Source organism: Synchiropus splendidus, chromosome 14 (genome assembly GCF_027744825.2).
Source record: "Synchiropus splendidus isolate RoL2022-P1 chromosome 14, RoL_Sspl_1.0, whole genome shotgun sequence".
NCBI classification, from domain to species: domain Eukaryota; kingdom Metazoa; phylum Chordata; class Actinopteri; order Syngnathiformes; family Callionymidae; genus Synchiropus; species Synchiropus splendidus.
Window position 1 is genome coordinate 14472498 of NC_071347.1, and position 23491 is coordinate 14495988.

A 23491-nucleotide genomic window follows, 5' to 3' on the forward strand; every position below is an offset into this window, starting at 1 on the left:
TTGTAAAATAAAAAAAAACAGTGGAATTGAAAAATATAGGTTTAAAGACAATTACCACATTACATTAAGCAGTTTTAGTATAATGGGACTTTCAAGCTGGGCTAAAGTCATTATTCTCTGACTTGCCATTTAACATGGCACCATTTTTTTTTACAAAGTGTTTTCTTTTATTCTGCATTTCCACTTGTTATAACAAATACTAGCTTCCACCTGACTGAAGTGGAACATATGAACGAACTTACCCTCAGTGAGTAGAAGTTGGGTGACTGAAAACGTCATAAGAAGAAACCGTTTCAGTGTCCGCTTTAAGTTCATCTCAGAGTCCGAAAGAAGGTCCCGCGTTAACGGAGCATCTCAGGGGTCTGGAGGGGAAGAGGATGACAAGTTGACTGGCCGCCTGCAGGGGAAAGAACACCTGAAGGAGCAGCTCACCTGATCAGATGACGCAGAGCCCTTCACCCGCACGCGCTGCTGCTGCTAACATGCTAGCGTAAGTACGCGCTCCGGTTGAGACTGTCGGCTGCTACGTCTTTTTGTCAGACACTAACCTCATGGAACTTGTTTCTAAATGCACTTCAAGTTAGCGTTATCACAATTATTTAGTCCCAAGTGTTGTCGTATTGCCGCATTATCTGAGCATGAACTCGTAAAGCTATTGTAGCTTTAGCCTTATCTCAACGTTCATGTTATAAGGGAATTTAAATATTAAATTAAAAATAATAGATATAATTTAAAAAGATAAAGTACTTCCTTCTATACTTCCTGTCTGCAGCAAAAACCCACTGTACCATTATTTATTTTTTTATTCAATAATACTCAATTGTTGACAAATGTGTTCTGTTGTCTAAGTAAAATAATAGTGGTTAAAAAAAAAAAAAAGGGTTTTCATCCATTGCGTTCCACTGTATGTTAATGGCACGATTGATAAATATTACCTTCATGATGTGATAATTTTTTTGTGTTGTTTTAAGCACATTCTCTCCTATTTGTTGTCTTTGATATCGACAATGTTCTGTTAAGAATTTAGTGTCATAGTGTATACTATTATGGTTTTAGTGTATATGTGATGACAGTGAAGTCATCTCTTAATGTGAGTTTGTTCAGTGATTGATGAAATCACGGTAACCTGAAAATACTACACAATATTCTGGCACTCACAAGGAATTCAACACAAAATCAAGGCATGCATGAAGGTCACCTGAAGTCTTCTTTTGCTTGTTTTTGCCATCAATTTAGTTTTTTCCTAATTTTATTCAATGCTTTCAAAGGGCTTGACCCTATACCTGTGACAGAGGCAGGAGACACCCGGGACAGATGGACAGTCCATTGCCAGGCACACATTGACAACCAGTCACGCAAATACATTCCCACTTGCAAACAAATAAGCATCAAACGTCTCACAATGTTACCGTAACTTTGTCAAAGTTAGGGAGGCCCACTCCGTTCTTACACATGGAGAGGAGAGACAATGAACGCGATGACAATTGAGAAATGGCGAAACCAGGAAAAGGGAGAAGAGAAAGACAACCAAGGGCATTTGTGAAAGAACAATTGTTGACGTGTGTGTGTGTTAAAACCAATGTTTGTTATGCAAATGAAAGCTATTTTCACCCTTCAGTTTGTTTGTGCTTTGTCTCCCTCTACAGGGTGGTCGGTCATTTTGCTCACAGATGGAATAAAAGGCATTGTAAGAAGTCATTCATGTTTATTAGCGCTGTTCACATATATGCACATTTTAAAGCAGGAAAAGCAGATGTGGATAACTATTGACGGATATAACTTAACGGCCATTTCCGGTATCTGGATGCTGTTGACGGAAAGTGCAAATTATTCTGTAGTTTTGTTTTATTTTGCACATTGGGGTATGGGGTTGGAATAGCGGAGGTAGTTAAGATAACTGGCGCAATGTTGTTTACACAGTGACGTCAAGTTGATGTTTCACTTCTTGTTAGACATCATAGTATTGACGTCCTCCTCCAGTTGAAGGCTGTGCCACTGAGCAATGGGTCGGCGCGGGTTGGCCAGCATGTCCGACCAATGGCGTTGCTCCGTCCCAGTAATGTTGCCGCCCAGCACAACCTTTCCAATGGCGTCGTTTTTCCCAATCTTGTCATAGTCCAACACAGTCACTGCAATCTGCACTTTCTGATATGACACACAGAACATTAACAAATAAGTTAAAGTGAGGAAAATAACTTAACCCAACCCAATTCTGGAACACTTCCAAGGCGTCAAGGTGGATGTGGCACCATTTTTTCTTGATAAGCTATGCACATATCTTCATGAATCTTCCTGCTCTATTAAAACTGCTGCTTGATTTTATTACATTTTCCATTCTGTAGACGTTTCATTACTTTCTTTGTGCTCTATAGGTAAACAAACAACTCTGGCGGCTCTATCTTGTCTTGACTTACTTCAATCTGTTCACATGGTACTTCAAAGCTGAAGGACTCGTTGTAGTACGGGTTCAGGGTGTTCTTCTTAATAGTTGTTTTCTTTTTCTTCAGCCTTTTTCCATTTTGCATTAAATGAATCTTCACATATGGATCTGAGAGAGAATACAGGAACGTCAATATTAGTACTTTCAGACCTGCTGTTGAAATTATAAAGAGATTTTTAACTGAAGAGGAATTTTATAGATGCTTGACTCGCCTGATAATCCACCCACGTCCATTTTCTTCAGGTTTTTGGCCTCTAAAATCACCACTGTCAGCTTCCCTGCAGTTGGCACGTACCTCAAGGACAAACAAATGTCTCCTAGCTTCTCACTCTAAATAAAAACAGACACAATTCACTTTCCTTGTATAATATATATATATATATATATATATATATATATATATATATATATATAACGCATTTGAAACAAATTTAGTAGCTAACGTTGAACAGTCTTAGTCTGGTGAATATTACCCTAGATGTAGAACAAAATGCAATTAATAAAGAGAAAAAGTGTGATCAATTTCTACTCCCACTCTTATGGTTTCACCTCTTCCTTCTCGGCCTTCTGCAGATCCCTCCACTGCTGCAGGGACTGGCTGAAGTCCACACTACTCATAGGAATCTTCACTGCTCCGATTGCATCGTGTTTGGAGAAGCGGTCAAAGTCGTAAACGGTCATCACAAGGGTCTTCCCGCCTAACTCAGTGTACGCTACCTGACCCACAAACAATACATTTGCATTGTGTTATTTACTGTTTAAAGTATTTCATTCATTTTAAAATACCTTAAAGGTGAAGGTCTCATTGAAGTTGGGCGCCAGGGTCTTTCTGTGGACTTTGGTCTCAAACTTTTTTTTCTTGTCCGGGAGCAAATAGAGTTTTACATAAGGATCTGAACTTCCTCCGACATCCATGGCCGGAAGCTCAGCTGCTTGCAAGATGCCAACTACCAACTAAAAGGATAGGAAATTATCAGACGAACCAAATGTCATCAGATAACAATTTCATTTAATGTCTACATTTTTGGGCTATAAATAACTATAATAACTATAAAGTGGGTATCTGGTTGCTAATTTTTGTGTCTTCATCTTATATAGAATCTTGGTTATTGTGCAAGTAATGTTTATATGATGCAAAGGTGTTCGGTTTATAATTTTTGTGTAATTATTTTGAACATATTTGACACCTGATTTTATACTTTAGCAATAGTTCACTAGTGTTCACTAGTGATGGGTAGATGAGGTATCATGAAACAGTATTGGAGGGATGATAAAACGGTGTCCTAATTTTCAGTGGCCACTAGATGGCACCTTTGTTTTAGAAATTATGAGAGGGTCACCGTTTCATGAGTCCTCAAACTTTCACTACTGTGTCATGAAATCACATCTACTCATCACTAGCGTTAACTGTGATGCACAAGTGTGAATTGTTCTACAAACACCTCAGAATAAGTGACAACAAAACTCAAAAATGAGAATCAAAGATTAAGTTTAATACCTGATGTGCAGCAAGGTTCCCTGTACCCTTCCAACTCACCGTATTATCTGTGAAGTTGTAGTCCAATGTGAAATGCAATCGGCCCAGTTTTTCATCCTCTTTTGGCTCATTATCTGAGAGGTCTGTTTCTTTTTGACTTTGACTTTTCACTGGCTGCAAACAGAGAGTTGAGAGAAATAACAGACCATTGTATTGAACCAAGTTACTTTAAATAGAAGACAACATAATGTGTGTGATCTGAAAAATGCTTGTTTCAGCTGTCACTTTTGGTTGTTGGAGGTGACTCGGATGTGGGACAAGGACAGTACATCTGCAGGTGGTGTGTAGGTTTGCGTATGTGTGTGCCAGACCTCTTTATACCCTCCATCCATTTCTGTGTCAGAGCCTCCTTTGCTTTTTTCTTTCCCTTTTTTCTTGTCCTTTTCTTTGTCCTTGTTGTCTTTGTCTTTTTTCAGGCATTTCTTCCAGAAACACACTGCGCAGGACAGCAGCACACACAGCGACACAATGCAAAGCGCAGCAACGGCCCATGACGGCACTGAAAGATGCAAATCACACATTTAGTAGCAGTTAAATGTGATTGAAATGAAGGTAGAATCTTATTGCATGAAATGAAGTTATCTCATATACTGATTAATTCAGTTTATTTACTCCACAACCTGGTGTATTTTACTTTACTTTCCGGTAGTTTCTCTTACTCAACTATACTGCAATAAAACTATATTGGAGTTTGTGTTGCAGATTTTTTAAAACTCTTTTGTAAAATATATACATATAGTTAAATGTCGTATTCAAGAATGTGCTAGCACACGATTCATTGAAGTCCACTGATCTTCATAAAGTCTTCTACTTACTTTGCTTCGTCGCTTTGATCTGAGAAATAAATCTTTCTATAAGTATCATGTTACGTATTATTGGTTTGCTTTAGTTTAGTTGGGCGATATATCATTCGCAATATTTGTTGTGGCTCTTTAGGCAAGATTAATTGCCAACCCAGCCATAGGCTTTTGACAGCTAATTTCCCAGTGGTTTACCCATAATAGTGGAACTCAGAAACACTCAGGATTATAATGACTCTCCTGATTATATGGCTTAAATAAATATTACAGCCAAAAGAAAAGAGCTAAAGAAATTATTTTTATATTTAGCAATGGACTCAGCTTTTGACATTTAGCGTCTAATCTTTTGTCAAAAAAAAAAAATCAGGTAGTTTAATGCAGCCCAAATATTAATAAAAGTCTCACTGCATTCTTTGCAGTGATGTGTAGTTGAGGTTTCATGAAACAGTATTGAAGGGTTGAAGGTTTCATGAAACAGTGTGCTGATATTCAGAGCCCACCAGATGGCACTGTCTGCTGTAAAATGCTGTAAAATGAACTTGAACAACTAATTCAATGAAACCTCACATCATTTGTAAACCAAGACCACCATCTAGTGGCCTCTGAAAATTACAACACAGTTTCATTAACTGCAATACCGTTTCATGACACCTCATCTACACCATCACTAGTTCATTGCTGTTGATAGTTTTCTTTTTAATATTACGTGTCAAAGGATGGAAATTGGTTTTCTGTTTTTTTTTTTGTGTGTGCTGCGGTTGATTTGTTCCTGTGACACATTTGAAACTGAGTATTGTCGACAAGCAGGTTATGTTTTGTCATGTCATGTCTCCTTTAAAAAAAAAAAAAAAGAAAATTATGGATGGATTTGGATGAGATATTCAGGACGACTTAATTTTTTTTACAGTTCAGTCGATTGGTACTCAAGATATACACCCATTTAACTCTCCATACTCCCTGGTGGTTTAAGAGTTAGAATTAGGATTCGGCGCACTCAGCACCATGGCCTGGGTTCCATTCTAGACTCAGTTGTAGTTCTCCAAAGGATTTTTATTTGTCGGAGGTTTGCCCTCTCTGAGTGCTTTTCTAGGATTTGACTGCTGTATAGAAAATATATATGAAAGTATACCATTTTAAAAGCCTTAATATGTTCCTGTCAACCCAAGTTATTTGTAAGATGCCATTGGTGTCACTTGAACTGCTACAGTAGGACTGAATGTGGACAGGGACAAAGACAGCATTTTTTTCACTCACTGTGGATTTTGTGCAGCTCATTCATGAATTTCCTGGTACTGTTGCTTCCAGGTTGGTTGTGACCTGGTTGCACCGTGTCGTTTGGCAAATGCACCGAGGTATCCAATGGGCCGGCGGCTTGAGGGCTCCCAGTCATGTTGGTGACTTTTAGGAATGAGCAGGATCTAACTGAAACAGTACAAACGGATCATCACATGAGGTTAACTTCATCTGGTGCCAAAAACAAAAGAGCAATTCATGCAACCAAAATAAACACAGACATACGACCGAAGCGTTTTCAATTAATGCTATCGATTAAACATGGCTGCCTTGATTTTCTTCACATGGACTTCCAGTGAAAGTCAGAGTCAAATGACTTCTCCTTTTTCTGCTGGTTGGGCACTAAAACAGAACCCGGGATCCGTCTCTGCCAAAGCTGCTGACGTGAAGGGAAGTGCCGCACAGACAGAGAGAGGGAGAGACAGAGGTTAATCACCATGCCTGGACCAGTGATCTTTCGTCAAAGGTGAGATTCAATGTCGCAACTTTGTGCAGATGAGTGTGAATAAATTGTCAAATTCTTGGAAGTTACATGCCTGTTCTAGGGATTATGTGATTTCAATCTGAAATTGACGTATGTTTCATCCTCTATTATTTAGAGGCACTTTTTAGATTTGTAAGTTCTAAACTTTTTCTTTTCCTTAAATCATTATCACGAACCTATCTGTTATGGACAAATATCACAGAGTGACATTGAGTATTAACAGCATTCATAATCGCCGCGTGAGGAAAACGTCTGATTTCATCTGTGATGAAAGCAGATTGAATGTGCAGTTTTCGTAAACAAATACAACAACAAAAAACCTTGAGTTAAAGGGAAATTCCTAGTGTTTACTCCGGCAAAAATACTGTGGTGAGTGATTTCATCATGAACAATTGTGTTGTTTTTATTTATTTATTTATGAGTCAATCTTATTGCACCACAGCAATGTAAACACAGATGCGTTTATATATCAACATTACAGATTAGAGTTCACTTGCGCTACAGAAAATGTGTTCTAATGTCATCTAATTTTTTATTCCACAGATCAAATGATATTTTAGGCTGGTTGTCTCACCTCAGTCAATTGAAAGGTCATCAATCTTACCTGTGCACTGGGATGTCCTTAATCACAAATTTTCCTTCCAGACAAGAGACAAGCAGGTGTTGAGTTGTTGGCACCAGAAAAAGAGCGTGGAAAGGAAAATTGCCGGCGCCTTTGTTGTTGTCTCACCGGACATCAAGAAGAGGTGAGTGCAAGTGTGTCAAACTTTGATCAAGCGCGAGTGAGCCGGCGAGAAGATGAGTAAAGTGTGGCTCGATCATCCTGTGCTGTGAGTGTGTGTGTGCAATGTGTTCACACTTCTGTTTATTCACATCTCCTGGGACCGCTGGCCTTTTCCATGCCCCTCCTTCCTTGACCTCTGTCCCATCCCCAGAAGTCACCCTCCCCAGGCCAGCGCATATTGAATAATCATTAATATTCATTAGTGCAGTGACACAACTTTTCGAAAGGCTTGTTAGCATACTGAAAGTTCAGCAGCATAGAACATTTGCATTCATCACGGACATCACGACGTGAGCTTCTGTAAATCTGGCAGCAACAGCAGATCCGTCTCATTTTGACTATGTATAGATGATGTTGCCAGATTTAGAAACTAAGGGTGTGGGTTCTGCAGCATCCCACAGATCGGGTTCCGGCCCCGCCCCTTTCACCTTGAAGTCAGAGATGAGCAGCGATTGTGTACAGATGGAAGGAGAGAAACAGAGGACTGGGTAGAGGGCAGTTTGACATATGATACAGAGAAACATCTGCTTCAGTGACGGATCCGTCTTTGGGTTTCATTGAAACAATTCATGCTCAAATCACCAATGTGTCATGATATTTTACTAAGGGACAGAAAAGTATAGAGTTGTCAACCAGTCCCAGGTTGCCAAGGTACAGTGAATTGCACCACAAAGAGGGACCAGCCGAAAAGGTAGTGACTATTATGTTATCGCTAATATAAACACAATATTTAAAATAACATTTACTCCAAGTCGTAATTTTACAAATAACACTGACGGTGGTGATGGAAACAATAATTATTGTATGTCCGGATTACGGTGTGTGAGCGCAATATGAAGAATGAGACGCTAGGTGGCGACTATTACCTTTTGAGTCGGGAATTGCACTCGCGAAGTAGAACCGTATCCAGGATACACAAGAGAAGCTTCCCTGCGTTCGAGCTGACGGTGAGTTCTTTTTACCATTACTTTGACTGTTACTGTCAGTTTTTCTGGTATTGTTAAGTGTTCATCATTTAAATGTAACACAAAAAGAGCTGTTGGCGGTTTTATAGTAATGTATTGTATGGCTGAAACCATGTGAACGTTCCGTAGCCACGTAGAAAAATCAGTGTATTATGAATTTAAAAATATATCGGATTATTCTGCGATGTATGACATAGTGTTATTATCTCTTTTTATGCTGTCTTATACACAAACCTATTAGAAAAAAATGCCACTTTGCTTGTCACTCATAATGGACCTTACCTGCTTTTGCATTGCCTGCTATTGGCTGAAGTTGAAATTGGCTACCGTGTTTCTGGGTAGCTGGCATCAGTTGTTAAAGACAATTGAGAAGTTCATTCTGGGGCCACAGCATAACATCAGCACCTCCGCAAAAGTACTTATTGCATGGTTAAAGGATGGCGCAGAACCTTTTGAACCGTGTAACTTTGTGTTATTACGTGCATTTTAAGACAGTGCTCTGTTGTCTATTTCACCCAGGTTTTGGAGATGTCAAGAGCAGAAGTTCTACATTTGAATCATGTCCTGCAGACCGTGGGCATCCTGGAGTCTGTCATTCTTCGCAGTTTTGGCCCTGAAGGTGGACAGGTGCTGTTTACCCGAGACACAGGACAGGCGATGTTGACCCGCTGTGGGAGTCGTATTCTCACTGCTTTACGCTTGGAGCACCCGGTAGCACGGTATGTTTTGGTCTATCCAGTTTATCTATCTCTGTGTGCTTTCCTTGTTTTTCTGCTTTAGTTTCTCCTACTTGACCTCGTGTTCGGCTCAAAGGTTCGCGCACTATGGTTCATGTCAATAATGTCTCACAACCCTTTAGACTATTGAGTGATCTATTGAGTGATATCTAAATCAAGGTTTTAATTTTTAGGATGGTTGTGGAGTGTGCCTGGAAGCACAGTACAAAAACTGGAGATGGAGCGAAGACTTTCATCCTTCTGCTTGCATCATTGCTAAGGAGCATTCAAACAACAGCCTTCAAGGAGTGTCTCAGATCTCACACCTTCATCTCCCGGGAACGAGCGGTGACTGCTACTGCCAGACGATTGGCGGATGACTTGATGACCTTCGCCCTGCAGACGCTGGGGCATCTTATCTGTCTAGAAGTCGTCCCCAGTGGTCACTGTCTAGTGCTGGAGGATTGCACCGGAAAAGCGCAAGACTCAGCTGGAACAGACACCCTTCAAAAATTGCTGGCTTCATTCTTTCATACCCGCGTGGGTCATATCCACTGTGAGTTTGTTGCTGATCTGCTCTGCAAGATGCTCTCAAATTGGACAGTTAAAAATGCAAAGGGGGATCACTTCTCACTACAGTTTTTAAGTGACAGCTTTGCAGTTTTGCACACCCCCGTATCAGGTTTTCCTCTGTCTTGCTCACGTTTGATTGAGGGGCTGGTGATCCACAGGGACTTTGCCACTCCATATCACCACACTGACCAGCCAGTAAAAGCAGTAGCGTTCACAACATGCCTCCACCAAAAACTGCTGAGTACAGACTACGTCTTGCAGCTCACAGGTCAAATGCATCTGACCAAAGAAGGAAGTCTTGTGCGTTTTGGAGCCTTAGCAGAATCAACTGTGGAAAGGGTATTTGCAGCCTTGGAAAAGTTGGGAGTTTCATTTATTCTTTCTGCGGTCAAACAGTCTGAAGCTGTTCTGACTTTAGCCGCTCAGAGGGACATGAATGTTGTTGAGTGTGTAAGTGACGACGAGCTGAACCTCTTCGCTCAACTCAGCAAGACCAAACCAGTCACGGATTACCAAAGCATTCAATCAGAGCATGTAGCTACACTGGAGTTCTGCAGACCCATACTGCTTGGCGCGCACAGGTTTGTATTCTTGATGATTTCCTTGATCCTTGCATTCTTCCTTGCCACAGGAGCAAGATACAGTATGTAGAGCAAGTTACATGACTTACCTGAAGGTGTCAGCAAAGTGCATTCATGAGTTATCTCTTTTAGAGTTGTTGATGTACTTGAAGGTCACCATGGCAACAGCAATGCCACACTTTGATCCCGCTCTTCAGTGGAAAGTGTTGAAGCAACATATAGAGTTCACAGATAAGCTTGGATACTGCAGAGGCCAGCTCTCTACCAAGCTCACTCTGCATCGACTAGCATTTTACCACCTTTATACAGTAAACGTCAATTCAGTGCTGCTTTTACTATTTTAATATATTTTTTTAAGAAAGGCTTGCATTGTCCAAGATGTTGATGACAAGAACAACTAGGTTTATTGCATTCCACAGCTATGTCAAAGTGGTTTCGCAGTCATTGGAATGATGTGAAAAATGATTTTATTTTTCTCTTTTCCGCTTTTGTTATAACATGACATTATCTGTCAACTGAAGCAAATAATTTAACAGAATTATAATTTAAATGACTCTTTCTGCTTCTCAGATACGTTCAAGTGGAGTTTCCTGATATCTATGGACATGCAGAAGTTAAACCTTGCACTGTTGTGATATGTGGCTCTGCTGAAGGCCATACGGATCAGTACGCATGCGCATTTAAGGACGCCCTACAAATGCTGCTCACAACATGGGAGCCTTTAAATTCAACGTTAACTGCACCACCAAAGAGAAGATCAGAATCTGGCCTGAAGGAAGGAGCCAAGTCTTCTTCTCATTCTGCCCTGACTCAGACTTTGGATCCAGGCTGGGTCGTAAGGGCTGGTGGGACTTTTGAGTTCCTCTTGTACTGCTCTCTAATGCAGCATGCACAGACTAATTTCATTTATAATGACACTGTGGATCCTGAAGTTTATAAGATCTTGGCAAATGCCCTTCTAAGCGTGCCCAGGCAGATTTACTCCAGAAGACATTTTTTGAAGATTCAAACAAGATTCCTGAGCTCTTGTAAAAGTCCCTCTCAACAAAATACACCAAAGCTGGACTCAAGCCTCCACACAGAGGGTCATCAAACAAATTTGAATATTAATGGGACAAATGATACTCCGTCAAAAACCTTTGGGTTTGACTCGGGTCTTGAATCAGTTTCCTGTAAATACAAGACTGTTTTAGCTGTGCTGCAGTGTGTCAGAAGTCTCCTGCGGGTTGATGCGATCGTGCACACACACACTGCACTACACACCAGCTCGCACAGACCCTCAAACATTTCCTGTGAGGTCCCTGAGGACGAGGACTAATGTTGTTTTGTCGTGGCTTTGATACATACTTCCATGAACCTACAGCACTAGAAACCAACAGGCCTCAATTTGGCTTTGAGCATAATATTAATTTGAATGTGGATCTTTCAGTTGTATATCGTTATGCTTGAACCAGAAGTGGGCGTTCATTCAGTTGAAAAAGTCTTTGAGTCAATTCTTGTTAAGTATTATATGTAAAAAGGAAACGGAAAGAAATGAAGGCAGCATTAAGATAACTAACATTATCTGAAAGCTATAGAGGGAAAATGATTTGACACTAAGATTTTGATGTAGGTTTAAAAAAAAGTAGTATTTCACTCAAAATACAATATTCTGAAACAAGATCATCTTAATTCTGATCAAAAATTGTAACTGTCGATTTAAAACATTTGAAGATGAGGAAATAATTGGAAGAACTGCAAACATGTCTGTCAAATGCCTAAAGAAATAATAAAAATAGCAGTCATGCATGCATTTTTAGAAAGACTACTACATGCAAAATTTTCTGTCAAATTAAGAATTGTTACTTTTCATGTAATCACTTCCAAAACAACTCGCAGAAAAGTCTCTTTGTGTTGGTTTATATCTTGAGAGCATCATGTTCCTTGTTGCCTTATCTCCTGTTGGTTTGGCCACCTTCCATTGACATGCGCAATATCAAAGTGGGAAAAAAGCACAGCAACAGCCAAGTCACAGAGGTTCATGTCAGAGGCAGTTTTATGTCCTCCTGATCAGACTACACCCAACTGTCAGCAGCCGTATCAACACCACATCCTGCCCTGTGATCAGATGAGGTTTGGGGGTGAAGAAGTGAGTCACTGAGTGCAAATTAATCACATGTAACAACAAATCTGCCTTTTCTACCAAATAGTTCGTGATAAGCCTTGCTTTGGACTGGGTGACATGATGACTAACTCTTGTTAGTCCTCCTCGTCGGTCTGGGAATTAAGCTTTTTTGTTTTGAGCCACACCTATTCAAACAATGAAATGCCATTTACTGTGTGACTCAATATTTTGTTCTTGGGGGGGGCTGTGGGTAACTAATGGCCTCTAGGAGTTCAAAAGCCATTTGGTGCTCCAATGCTGTGTGGTGTGGTGGTCTGTCTGTAGGTTGACATCTCATCTGGAGGCATCGCATTTCACATATAAACAGACACCAAAAACCTTTTGTCTGGAAAACCCACAGAGCATAGTGACAACGTACAAAAACAACACAGGCTCAGAGATTCGAAGTTAGGCCATGGTATGAAAACTGTGCCACTTTGCCTTTAAAAAAATTCTAAAATCATCTTGGAACATTTACTGTATAAGACGCATATGGCCTACAAGGATATGTTCCATTCTCAGCCATACGTTCTTATCGAGGTAGCATCACATTCAGTTTAAAAAAACAAAAAAAAGTTTTGAATAGTTTACTTATTTTTTGTGCAATATGGGTTGGTATGCCCATGAAGACTCAATATAACTACAAAAAAAAGCAAATACATCATAACAAATAGTGTGTCTCAGTAACAGCCTTACTGTGTCACAGGGTGGTATGTACTGTAACTGAGGGATGGGCATTATTTTCATAAAATATATTTTATTTAGAGAAAACACAGTCTTGTATCAAGTGCATTACTTTATTGATGAAATGAATGAGTATTTATTTATCTCGACAGATGTGAGCTCAATCTTAAACCAAGTTCTACCCAATTATGTATCATTATAAAAGAGTGAGACACAAATTGGTTAATACATGTTGTTTTATTTCACTCTTTTTATTTAAGTGTAAAACCGTGCTTAGGATTTAAATCATGCCTGTCTGTTAAAAAAAAACTACATTACAAAACGCATGGTCAAACCACATGTGACAAACAAGTTAATATTTACAGACATTTGGGTTTTTTTTAATACAAATAAAAAAGACATTGCAAAACAACAGAAGGCGTTGAAGAAAAGGGCAAACTGTGAGAAGAGAATAATAGAACTGAAATGTCACTAGGATGAGAAAGAGATCTTGTTCCATCAGTGAGCTCAGGCTGCAAGTCACAATGGTCTACTGTCAGACTTGTAAGAAAGAACAATTACATAACTCCACTGGCTACTGCTGGATCTCGCTGATGTGGTTGTTGGCTATTTTTGGCCTGTGAATCTGCTTGTTCTCTCCTTTCGTCAACATCTGATATTAAATGCTAATGTTATAACGGCTCTAAAAATCGACGTGTCACTGTCTTATATTTTACTGAAGCATCGAAAACACATGGGTCTATGGGCCACATTGAATGTATTTTGTGCAGGACAGTGAAAGCTGACCAGAAATATCTGCACCCATTTAGACGCCCAAAACAAGCAGTGCTTTATTGGCAGTGGAGAGCCATGTGATTTGAGGAATGACATGCAAGATTATCAAGAGATGTGATGCCACCGCGAGTGTCACACCACCTCCCGAGACTTCCTGATGGCGCAGCAGAGAAGCATGCTGAAGATCATCCCAAACATCTGTAAGATAGATGTGTGTTAGCCCGCACCTGTCATAGAAATGACATGGTATCTGAACCCACCATAATGACCCCGATGGTGAGGCCCACTCCTCCGATGATGTGTAGCTTGGAGTTAAACACATCGTCGATTGCTTCAGGACAGCTCTGCAACACAGACGTCCCACTTTCTGTCAGACTTTCTTAAAGCTATGTGCGATTCTCCTCCAAAGCTTTGTTGCCATAGGAACACTGCTGAGAGCCTTGGATGACTTCTCCAAACCCTATTACTTCCATGTGTGGATCAATAATCCCAACACATCAGACTGTCCTCAATGTGTTGTCACCAAGTGCTAGTAAAAACATTTATTCCGTTAAGTTATCTATGTCGGCAGTTGATTTTTGGATTGTGAAACTCAGTGTGTTGGAATGTGTCAAACGGTATCAATGAAGCTCTGTTAAATATTAAAATAAAGAGTCTTTACGAGATGAGTATGCAGCAATATACTAACCTAGCTGTGAGACATGGTGTCAGAAGAGGGATGACCGTAATGACCGATGTCCGTAATGAGGTCTTTGCTGCACGTTTTTTTTTTTTCGATGAGTGAAAACCCTGTATGATCGAGCTGAGACATGGTGGTGCATTTATACATGAAGGGTCTGTGGTTGTGTTGCAGGAAGAATGACGACTGCGAAGGGCTTGATGATGTGTGTCAAGGAATAGTGTCTGCACAGTAAATGCCAAGTCAACAAGCTGGTTCTTTGGAGGTGAAGTCTGTTGTTGTTCAAGTTTTTTCCTGTAGTCCGACAGGTGTATTCTTTACTGTACGTGTGAAATAATGTCTGAAACGGAATCGTCAAATCTATGGTGTTGATATCTACGTGCAGGGGCGTGTTATTTCCACTGTTCCAGACAAATGCTGCATGATGTTAACAGAATTCAAACCAGTGTTTATGTGAATAAAAGGATTATTATATGTGCAGGTGCAGCAGGAGTAGCTGTTGCATTGAAGCCAGCTAAGGTGACGGGAAGGTGGTTAAGTTCGAGGAAAGTGACGGAGCACCTATCCTTCCTAAACAAGGACTTTGTCACAGAATCTTACATCTTTAAGACCTCCTCTCTCCCTTCCTTTTATCGAACCACTCAAGCTTGTCTTGTCCACCTGGCCATCACAAGCTGCTGTCGCTTTAACTACCATCAATGTGAAGGGCCCTGAAACCTCCCCAGCTTTTGTGTTCATTTTTAAAACAGTTACATATAGCTGTTTTTTTTTCAGGCATAGAGGGACATACCTTGGTGACGACCAAATCTCCTTGAGTCGGACACGTATCCTTGGCACTGTCAATTACAATGCCAGTTGGGCCGCAACAGTTCAGCTGTTCACAGTCAAATATTAACACAATGAAACCTCAAATTTTGCATAAATTTAGCTAAAATTATGCAGAAAATCAGAAGCTCACCCCCATATGAATCACTCGCAGAGACTCCTTCAGTCGCTTATCACCTAGAGTCACGTAGTTCTGATAGGTCTCACGGTAGAACGCTGTGATGTCGTCCACCACCTGTACCAGAGAGAACCATTGATACACAACAGCGCATATATCTTTTGATACAGCATGAGTAGACGATGTGTCAGAATTTGGTTTGTACATACTGTGTTACAATTTTTTTGTCTATAAATGCAGGTTTTCATTACTTCATTGCACAATGGAAACAGGAATGACGGATGACACACCCAAGGGTGTTTCATTTGGGTCCACTAAAAGGCTGACATGTCTTGGCTCAACAACAGTTAACAGGATAACAGGATAAATATGCACTCAGCTAGTGAGCTACACAAGCTCGCTGCTCTTTTATAGTATGTATCAGCTGTTGGGCAGGGGACCAGCATCAGAGCCAAATAAGAAACAAACTGAGCAAGATTACTCCAGACACCAGTTCTGCTGTGGATGAAGGGCAGGAGGCACTTAAGCCGAGAGGATAACACTCCAAAAATGCCATGTGGTTGTGGGTACTGTCTGCAGATTCTCCAATAAAATGTGCTTTCGAAAGATTAGGAATCGAATTTGAGATGGCACCTAACTGAAATTCACAGAACTTAAATGTTTTGGGGTTTTTTTATATCTATCTTTTTGTCATTTCTAGTCTGGCCAAGTGCAGCATGTTCAATCATCCTGGTTTGTTTAGCTGGTATTTCCTCCATTACCTTGCCCTGGTTGGAAAATCCCCAAATCCCGGCTGCAACCTCCAGGGCAAAAATGATGAGCAGGAAGAAGAAAAACTGGGCAGAATAAAAGACAAACATTAGAATCATCTGAGAAATGTGGACTCTTGTGCGCATGCTTTGAAGACAAACAAGTCACGTCATTTGAGAGGCGATGAACCGGTTTGCATGGACTCCTCCCCCTCAGCAGATTTAGTGCAAGAAGATTAGGGCCAGGCAGGCGGGAAGAGCAGAGGAGAGGAGGGGAGTGACTGTGATTGTGGAGTGGCCTTGACACTGTTGAGTTAACTGATAAAAACCTCTCTTTTCACATGGTGACCAAAGGAAAAATTAGGTTTAGTGGTAAAGCCACAAAATGTATCTGCTGAGTTCAGAGTTACGGGAACAAACAGTTTTCCATTACAGTCTGTTCCCTTGAATCCCCGGAGAACATTTACAGATGTAATCATCGTAATAAGTTAATGAAATTATGATGATAAAATGGTAGGAGCATTGCGTGGGATACCAACCAGTCCCAGCATGCACGGAGACTCCTGGATGGCGCCACAACATCCCAGAAATCCCACCACCATCATCAGAGCCCCGGCTCCGATCAGGATGTACACACCTAACAGGAGCACAATAAAAGAACATCATGACTGTAAACTAGCTTCCGAATCGACATTAATATGAACCAAATTCTGTTTTTACTAGATTGTAATTATTTTATATAAGTTTCTTGTAATGAGACAAATTCTTTTTTTTTTTTTCAGCTCTCGTGCTGCTTGTAAATGACCAAGAAAAAATGATTTACTGACCAACAATGAAAAACAAATATTTATCGATAAATGTAGTATGCTTCTTCTTCTTGTTTCGCCGTGTACAGTATATTTTTCCTTGGGTATTCCTTTGGCAGCAGAAGAGGAATAAGACATTTCTTTACACAACTCTTTCGAAGCAGGAAGTTGCAGTTGCCTGACTGCATGAATCATATTGCACAATACAAAACCGATCTTTTTTGTTTTTCACTGGTTCATAAGCAGCGTTCTGCAGTGTGTCATAGAAAGGTCACTAAATTCCGTGCACCATCTTAAAAAAGAGCGAGTGACATTACTTCTGGCAAGTCACATCTTGTCACATCAGACCGATGAAATTAAAGGCGTTTTGTTGAAATGTGCAGTTTCCACCCTGGTCACTTCTTGAGTGCATAAATGTAAATAAAATGCCTGTAATTTCATTGGTCTGACGTGACAAGGCATGCCGACATTAGGCTTGTTCGCCCGTAGATTCGCTATTTTACTGATCACTGTGAATGGCTGACTGGGCTAAAGGGCATCATGGGAAGTGTTCAGGTGCATCTCAAGTCTCCGTAACTGAATTTATTGTTGAGAGTGAGGGCACCTCACATGCTGACCGAGCAATAAATCCACTGCCAGTAGAACTTGTGAATTGACTTGTAATACCTGCAAGCTTCCACAATCTGGACCGACCGACAACCCCTGTACTAAAGTATACATTGTGATTTGTAAAAACAATTTTTTACATTTAAAATTACCAGGATAGTGTAATGGGATCGCATTAATGGGTTTAGATTAATGGATGGCATTAGAAATATTCATGTCTAACATATTGAGACATATTAAAATCCATCTAAAAAATAACAAGGGTATAGCACATGTAATATTGCCAAAGAATATATGCTATTCTTGTATTTACCAGTGTAAAAGACGTATGGAGCTTCTGGTCCCTCAAAAAGGCCTTTGGTTTTTGGGTCTAACCTCAACCACAGACCGATGGCAAACACAGCGGTGCCTGCGAGCTGAAACACAAACATACATAAACATAAACTCACAGTGTTCCTTGTATACATTCTCTCAACTCAGGCGTTGCATCCTGACAAAGCAAATTGAAATTTTTATTTCACTTTTCCAAGCATATTTCAGTTTTTATTACGATGTAATTTTTTTATTTCCACAGTGTTGTATTTTTTTGTTTGTTTTTCCCATAGTCTTGTTGCTTTGTCTGTATCTTTAAAATTACTATGCACAACCAACATTTCACCATTTTTGGAAGAATAAAGGCAATTTAATTTAACCTTGATAATACTCAAAAATACTCACAAATACTACAATGATGAACAATAATTATTCAGCAGTTCCAGACATGCCGCTATTCAAGCTGCAAAATGGCATTAAAATCTTCATATATCCTTCAATAAGTAGAGCAACATCTACTTATTCCCAAAAGTTTTCCAGTCAAATGAAAACAAAAACAGGTCATTATCAATCATTATAATTCTATCAAGAAGGCAAAAAAAATCTGGTCTAATTATCCACTCCGCTCAGCAACTGCTTTTAGTTTAGCTTTCTTGCGTTGCTTTTCAATTTCATGAGTGTGTAGGACAACAGACTCTGAATACTTTCAACAATTCAAGTTTCACTAAATCAAGAGGTTCTTTCAGGAAATATAGCTACCCAGACTGGTGTTGCCTTCTGTGTGGTGATATGTCTCACACATTTCTGGTGAGAACAGGGCTGCCACTTCCGTTCTACAAACATTTTTTTTAATGCTGGCTGGAGTTTTTTCATTTCTTGGAGATCGGTATGTTGTAGTTGTAGACTATAGTTCTTATTCAGAAAACTTCCTATACAGGTTGCTCAGTGGAGTTAAACTGATCATCTGTAAAGGAAGGATTGGGCATGAAATCCAAAGAGTCGTACCATCTTCAGCAACAAGGTCAAGATAGAACTTTGTCCCACTGTGGTCACTCAAACAGACATCCAAAAGAGGCTCAGAGCAGAACTACTGCCCCTCAGCCTCTTTAGTGAGGTGCATGTCCAAATGGGAGGTGGTACCTCCTTGACCTAGAGCACACTGGAGAGAACATGCCTCTCATTTATTCGAGGGACGCCCTCGTATTCCCTATGAAGATTTACATGTTTCTGAGGAGAGGAAGGTCTGGCTTCTTTACTTAGACTGCTATGAAATGGAGCTCAGACCAAGCGTGAAAAGCAGGTGTAACATGAGCGTGACTTTGGTAATATGGTAATATTCCTACTTAAATATCAATTTTCCATGAATCCTATTGCCACATTGTGTCACCCTCACTGTTTGAAAAAAGCAATAGGACTAAGCTTTTAACTGCTTGTGAGCTGAAGTTGTCTTCCTGTGGAAATATTTTTGGCTCGGCACCGTGTATGTACCACGTATGAAGCCCAAAATAAAGACAGGAAACGCAGGAAAGAATTCTGAACAAACGCTCAATAATCAAACAGAGTCAAGGCTCGCTGAGTACAGGAATGTAACCATCGGAGGCCAAGATAATAAAATGTCTGAGAATGATAACAGCGTCCACAAGCTAGTGATCATATTCAAACTGTTCCCTCACAACTGCAGTTCTATTCAGAGTTACTTTCAGTCCAGTTTGCTGTGTGCTTACGTTTACAACCCTGTTTGGTTCTGTTAGTAAATGTTTAACTGAAGTCCATGGCTATTATGATGCCGTTTAGAAAGTCACACACAAACCGTCTAGTTCATTGTGTTTACAGTCACTTATTCAAGAAAAAGAAAATTCACCTACCCAGAAGATAAAGTTGAAAATAAACATGAGATATTTAACACACTTGATCCCTCCGTGGACAGGCATTGTTGTTCAGTGTTGAGAAGACACCGCGAGAGCTTGCAACGTCGCTTAGTGAAGAAGTGTTGTTGGAAAGGGAAATTGTTTTCAGCTACACACCTACAGTCATGTGATCATGGACTCGAGGAGTGGCCTGAGCGGGGGAGTAACTGAACAAATCACACACCTATCTTCTTTACTGTCTCGTGTCAGGACATGCTGAGCTCCATCTGAATGTGTGCAGCACAAACTTTCTAGTCAGACCTCAGTGTTGAGACACGCAGGAAGGGGGACTCATCCGTCTCCCTTAGAACTTTCCTCAGTGTTTGTTGTACTATTATTCCTATTGTCATGGCGCGTAACAAGAGTGACTGGGTGAATAAATTGTCTTATGCCTGAGGGCAGTCCAGTTAGGACATGTTATTTACTGAGATAGTTGCTTCTGGTTTATTTTTTATTTGTAAAAACAACAGTTTTCATTGAATTAAGATGTGAATAAATGTGATGATATGGCATTTTATTTAACACACAAAAGAGTTATGTAACATAAAAGCCAAATCTAGGAAAAAATAAATACATTGTTTACTAGGTGGAATAGTGCACTCATATGAAATAAATTAAGATTAAAACCATTCTTAAAAGGGGTAGAAAATCTTGAAAGCTGTGTTAATATTTTATGCATTTATTTCAGCAAACAAAAATGTATATACCATTACAAACCGAATCTTAAATCTAAGATACTTTTGGAACAATTACGATATTTCCTCCCAGAGGGACAAGTAAAGGACATCTAATCTAATCTAATTACCTTTATGATTGTATTGTGGCTGTCTGACTCTCTGACATGGGTCATTAGTCGCCTTTCAAGTATTTACTCAGTGTTTACTCAGGGCAACGCAATCAGAATTGAAGCAGAGACAAACACAGTAGAAAAAGGAAAAATCTGCATCATAACCAAAAACATGAAATATACTCAAAACTAACTATATTAATAATGCAAACTAAATGCAAATGATAAAATACCACAAAATATACAACTGGAATGTGCACAAATGCCCAAAATACCCAGCAATAAACAGTGATGAAAAGTGCATGATGCAGTTTGTATCACCAATTTCACAGTTATGCTGATGACACCAGGATCTATATTGCAGTCTGCTGGCAATGATCTTGGAAACAGGGGACTTTTGCTAAGTTCACAGCTCAGGGACCTAGCACAAGATAGAAATTATAAAACTCCGAGAGAAAAACATTTGATGAAACCAAAACAAGATAAACACCAACACAGTTGACCATTACCTCTCTAATCAATTATTAGCAGAATGCTTGTCCCTTTAGTCATTCTGCCAGTTTCACCATTAGTTCCTGTGTGGGTCGACGGATGCCAGGAAACTTCATTTCAAAAGCCACTATTAATCACTTCCAAGTCCTTAAAAAAGACTGCATGGGGAGCTGCTGGTTGCAATGGGAGATTTGTTTAGTCAGTAGTCTTTTTATGTTTGAATCTGGTTAGTTTACCGTTTCTCCTGTCCAAATTTAAAGTGTTTGTCATATTTAATCTGTTGCTCTCAGCTTGCTATAATAGTTCTCAGTGTCCTTCTTATTGTTGCCACTGGTTTTATGACAGCCCCGGGTGCCTCCCATGGTGCCATTGGTATGTGGCTCTGCAGCGGGGGTCGAACTTTTAGGAATAATGGTGGGGTGAGGAGTGCAGGAACTGCTTGCCCTTTACTTCCTGCCTCCTGTTGCTGCTGACCCGCATCTTTACTTGACAACCTTTAAATCGGCCTCCTGACGTGAGCCCTGTGTGTAAGAATGTACTAAGAAAATGTTAACAAAGATAAACCCATGAAGTGCTCAATGTCTAGTCAAATCACTCTTGATATTGTCCCATAGTATTTCTCAAATTGTAATCTATATAAAAAGGCATCTTTAACTAGACGTTGTTTATATATAGAACCCATATAAACATACCCAAACAACACCCACCCAGCTGGCTGGCTGGGACATATATATATTTAGACCTTTTAGATTCCCAACATTCATTCATATACACAGCCTGGCTCCCCCGCATGCGCAAATCTCCCCACCACGTGATCGCCCTTTACTGAAATATAGATCATTTAAAATGAATACGCTCGTGTCTTCGCCGGAAATAAACCTGCAGATGAGTCAGGCTGCGCGTTGACTCGTCGGTGTAGTTTGTGCAGTGGAAGTGGGTCACTTGGCCACCGGGGATTATCGAGCCTTCACACACGCCGGGCAATTGGTGTTATATGACGTCAAGTGTCAGAAAATCAATGCTCTTGGGTTTGTTAACACTCGTAAAAGCGCCACGACACGTGGGGCATGCCGTCTGAGATAACGGTCACCTGCCATCGCGTAAAAACAACGAACCAACCGACACGATGTTGACAAGAAACTCACCCAAAATACGAGGTTGAAGGCGAACATGAGGTACTTGATGCACATTTCTCCCCCAGACAGAGCAGCCATAGTGGACCTCCACGCGCACCGCCGGCCACGAACCGAAATTTAAAGCGAATTAAAGGAAAAGATCCGTTAACTGTGGGACGGAGAGCTGCGCGGCTTATTACCTCACGCGCACTGATACGCACGAACTCCAGAGCGCGCATGGAGCTGAGTGGTGATCCGCCCCCACGCGGAACTTCGTCTGTATTGTCGTACTTTTCATCCTTTTTACCTTTATTCCCTCAGCCTTTTGTTGCTTTGATATAATTTCCTAATCCACCTGGTTAGATTTTTCAGATGAAACGTATGGTTTCGGTGCTCCATATTAGCTATTTATTGCGAAGAACGGAACGTATGTTTCAATTTTTTGCCGTTTCTAACACAAATTTTATTTGAGGCATCGCAGCAGCCACTTGGTTTTGTCTCCAGGTCCCTGCGGTAACATTACGTCACTCCGCTAGAAAAAGAAAAGCGCGTTCACGGGATAGACGTGGTGTCATTTAATGAACGGTGTACAATGTGTGAGGTCAGAAGATCTGGAATTCTACAATCTATTACAGCGGAGATGATGACTGCAAAGAGCCAGAGAAAGTGACGGAGATATTTTTTCATAAAATAAAGGGATATGAATGGAATAGAACGCTATTGTCCCTGTTGTAAAATAAGAACAGAACATCATGACAATAAGAACACAAGTTTAAGTATAACATATTTAAGAGCAGATTTGGACACATCTAAGTGTTGGTCGCAAGGAAACATACATTTGAATCCGAAAGCTCGACACTGTAAACAAGAGTTTCGTGAACTCTTGCAGCTGTTGGCACTAAGGAGTGGGGAAGGTAAAGTGTGGGACTGAAGGTCCATCAGTTCTTGGGTGTTATTGGAAACGTTACTCTCAGTCCTGGTTCATCTCTCCTCAGAAGAATCCTAATAAAATTGTCAATTGAGAGTGGGAGATATTAAAGAGACACAGTGGTGTTGTCTGTCTTGACATCCTGTGAGTCGAGTGTCCAGTGCTGGTACACACAGCAAATACTGCTGTAGGAAGTGTCCATTAATCTGCTGTTTCATTTAAACTCAGTCATATAAATAGGTTCACTCCCAAAACAACACATACACGTTTGCACATACTGTACATACATTTTGATTACAGACTAGTGTTTATATTAAACACTTTAATGTACTGTTTATTCTTATAAATATCAGCCACTTCAGTGGACACTTGACTATCATGCAGTACACTGCT

General features: G+C 40.2%; 4 protein-coding genes across 20 annotated transcripts in view; 1 reads left to right on the forward strand and 3 right to left on the reverse strand.

The window, feature by feature from the left end:
* otogl (otogelin-like) overlaps positions 1-656 on the reverse strand; it is a 29712-nt gene extending 29056 nt beyond the window's left edge. For 10 of the 12 annotated variants that reach the window (XR_008416501.1, XM_053884686.1, XM_053884685.1 and 7 more), the window contains exons 1-2: positions 433-656; positions 243-362 (exon numbers count right to left, since the gene is read on the reverse strand). Coding sequence is in view for 10 of the 12 variants with exons in the window: in XM_053884686.1 (XP_053740661.1) it covers positions 243-315 (73 nt within the window). In the remaining 2 variants the exon portion in view is untranslated. Of the gene's footprint in view, positions 1-242; positions 392-432 lie in introns of those variants that run through there. The other 2 variants (XM_053884679.1, XM_053884687.1) reach the window with 2 other exon arrangements.
* bbs10 (Bardet-Biedl syndrome 10) lies at positions 267-13381 on the forward strand. Of its 4 annotated transcripts, XM_053884691.1 has the most exons (8): positions 267-490; positions 1647-1687; positions 3014-3148; positions 6422-6536; positions 7200-7300; positions 8823-9022; positions 9214-10173; positions 10744-13381. In XM_053884691.1, the coding sequence occupies exons 6-8, from the start codon at positions 8832-8834 to the stop codon at positions 11489-11491; spliced, it is 1899 nt and encodes a 632-aa protein (XP_053740666.1). In that variant the 5' UTR covers positions 267-490; positions 1647-1687; positions 3014-3148; positions 6422-6536; positions 7200-7300; positions 8823-8831; the 3' UTR covers positions 11492-13381. The 4 variants fall into 4 exon arrangements, with proteins under 4 accessions (XP_053740666.1, XP_053740668.1, XP_053740667.1 ...); XM_053884692.1 differs by lacking the exon at positions 1647-1687 and having other exon boundaries at positions 473-490; XM_053884693.1 differs by lacking the exons at positions 1647-1687; positions 3014-3148.
* LOC128770352 (synaptotagmin-1-like) lies at positions 1596-7372 on the reverse strand. Of its 2 annotated transcripts, none has more exons than XM_053884696.1 (9): positions 7159-7372; positions 6032-6195; positions 4289-4476; positions 3978-4091; positions 3227-3394; positions 2990-3157; positions 2653-2770; positions 2415-2548; positions 1596-2145 (listed from the first exon to the last, which is right to left on the reverse strand). In XM_053884696.1, exons 2-9 carry the CDS (start codon positions 6165-6167, stop codon positions 1939-1941), a joined length of 1233 nt encoding a protein of 410 aa, XP_053740671.1. In that variant the 5' UTR covers positions 6168-6195; positions 7159-7372; the 3' UTR covers positions 1596-1938. The 2 variants fall into 2 exon arrangements, with proteins under 2 accessions (XP_053740671.1, XP_053740670.1); XM_053884695.1 differs by having other exon boundaries at positions 1598-2145; positions 6032-6199.
* On the reverse strand, positions 13219-22396 carry cd9a (CD9 molecule a). Of its 2 annotated transcripts, none has more exons than XM_053884697.1 (8): positions 22201-22396; positions 17871-17973; positions 16685-16782; positions 16158-16232; positions 15412-15513; positions 15244-15327; positions 14035-14118; positions 13219-13972 (listed from the first exon to the last, which is right to left on the reverse strand). In XM_053884697.1, the coding sequence occupies exons 1-8, from the start codon at positions 22267-22269 to the stop codon at positions 13907-13909; spliced, it is 681 nt and encodes a 226-aa protein (XP_053740672.1). In that variant the 5' UTR covers positions 22270-22396; the 3' UTR covers positions 13219-13906. The 2 variants fall into 2 exon arrangements, with proteins under 2 accessions (XP_053740672.1, XP_053740673.1); XM_053884698.1 differs by lacking the exon at positions 22201-22396 and adding an exon at positions 19735-20250.
* Positions 22397-23491: the final 1095 nt, after the last annotated feature.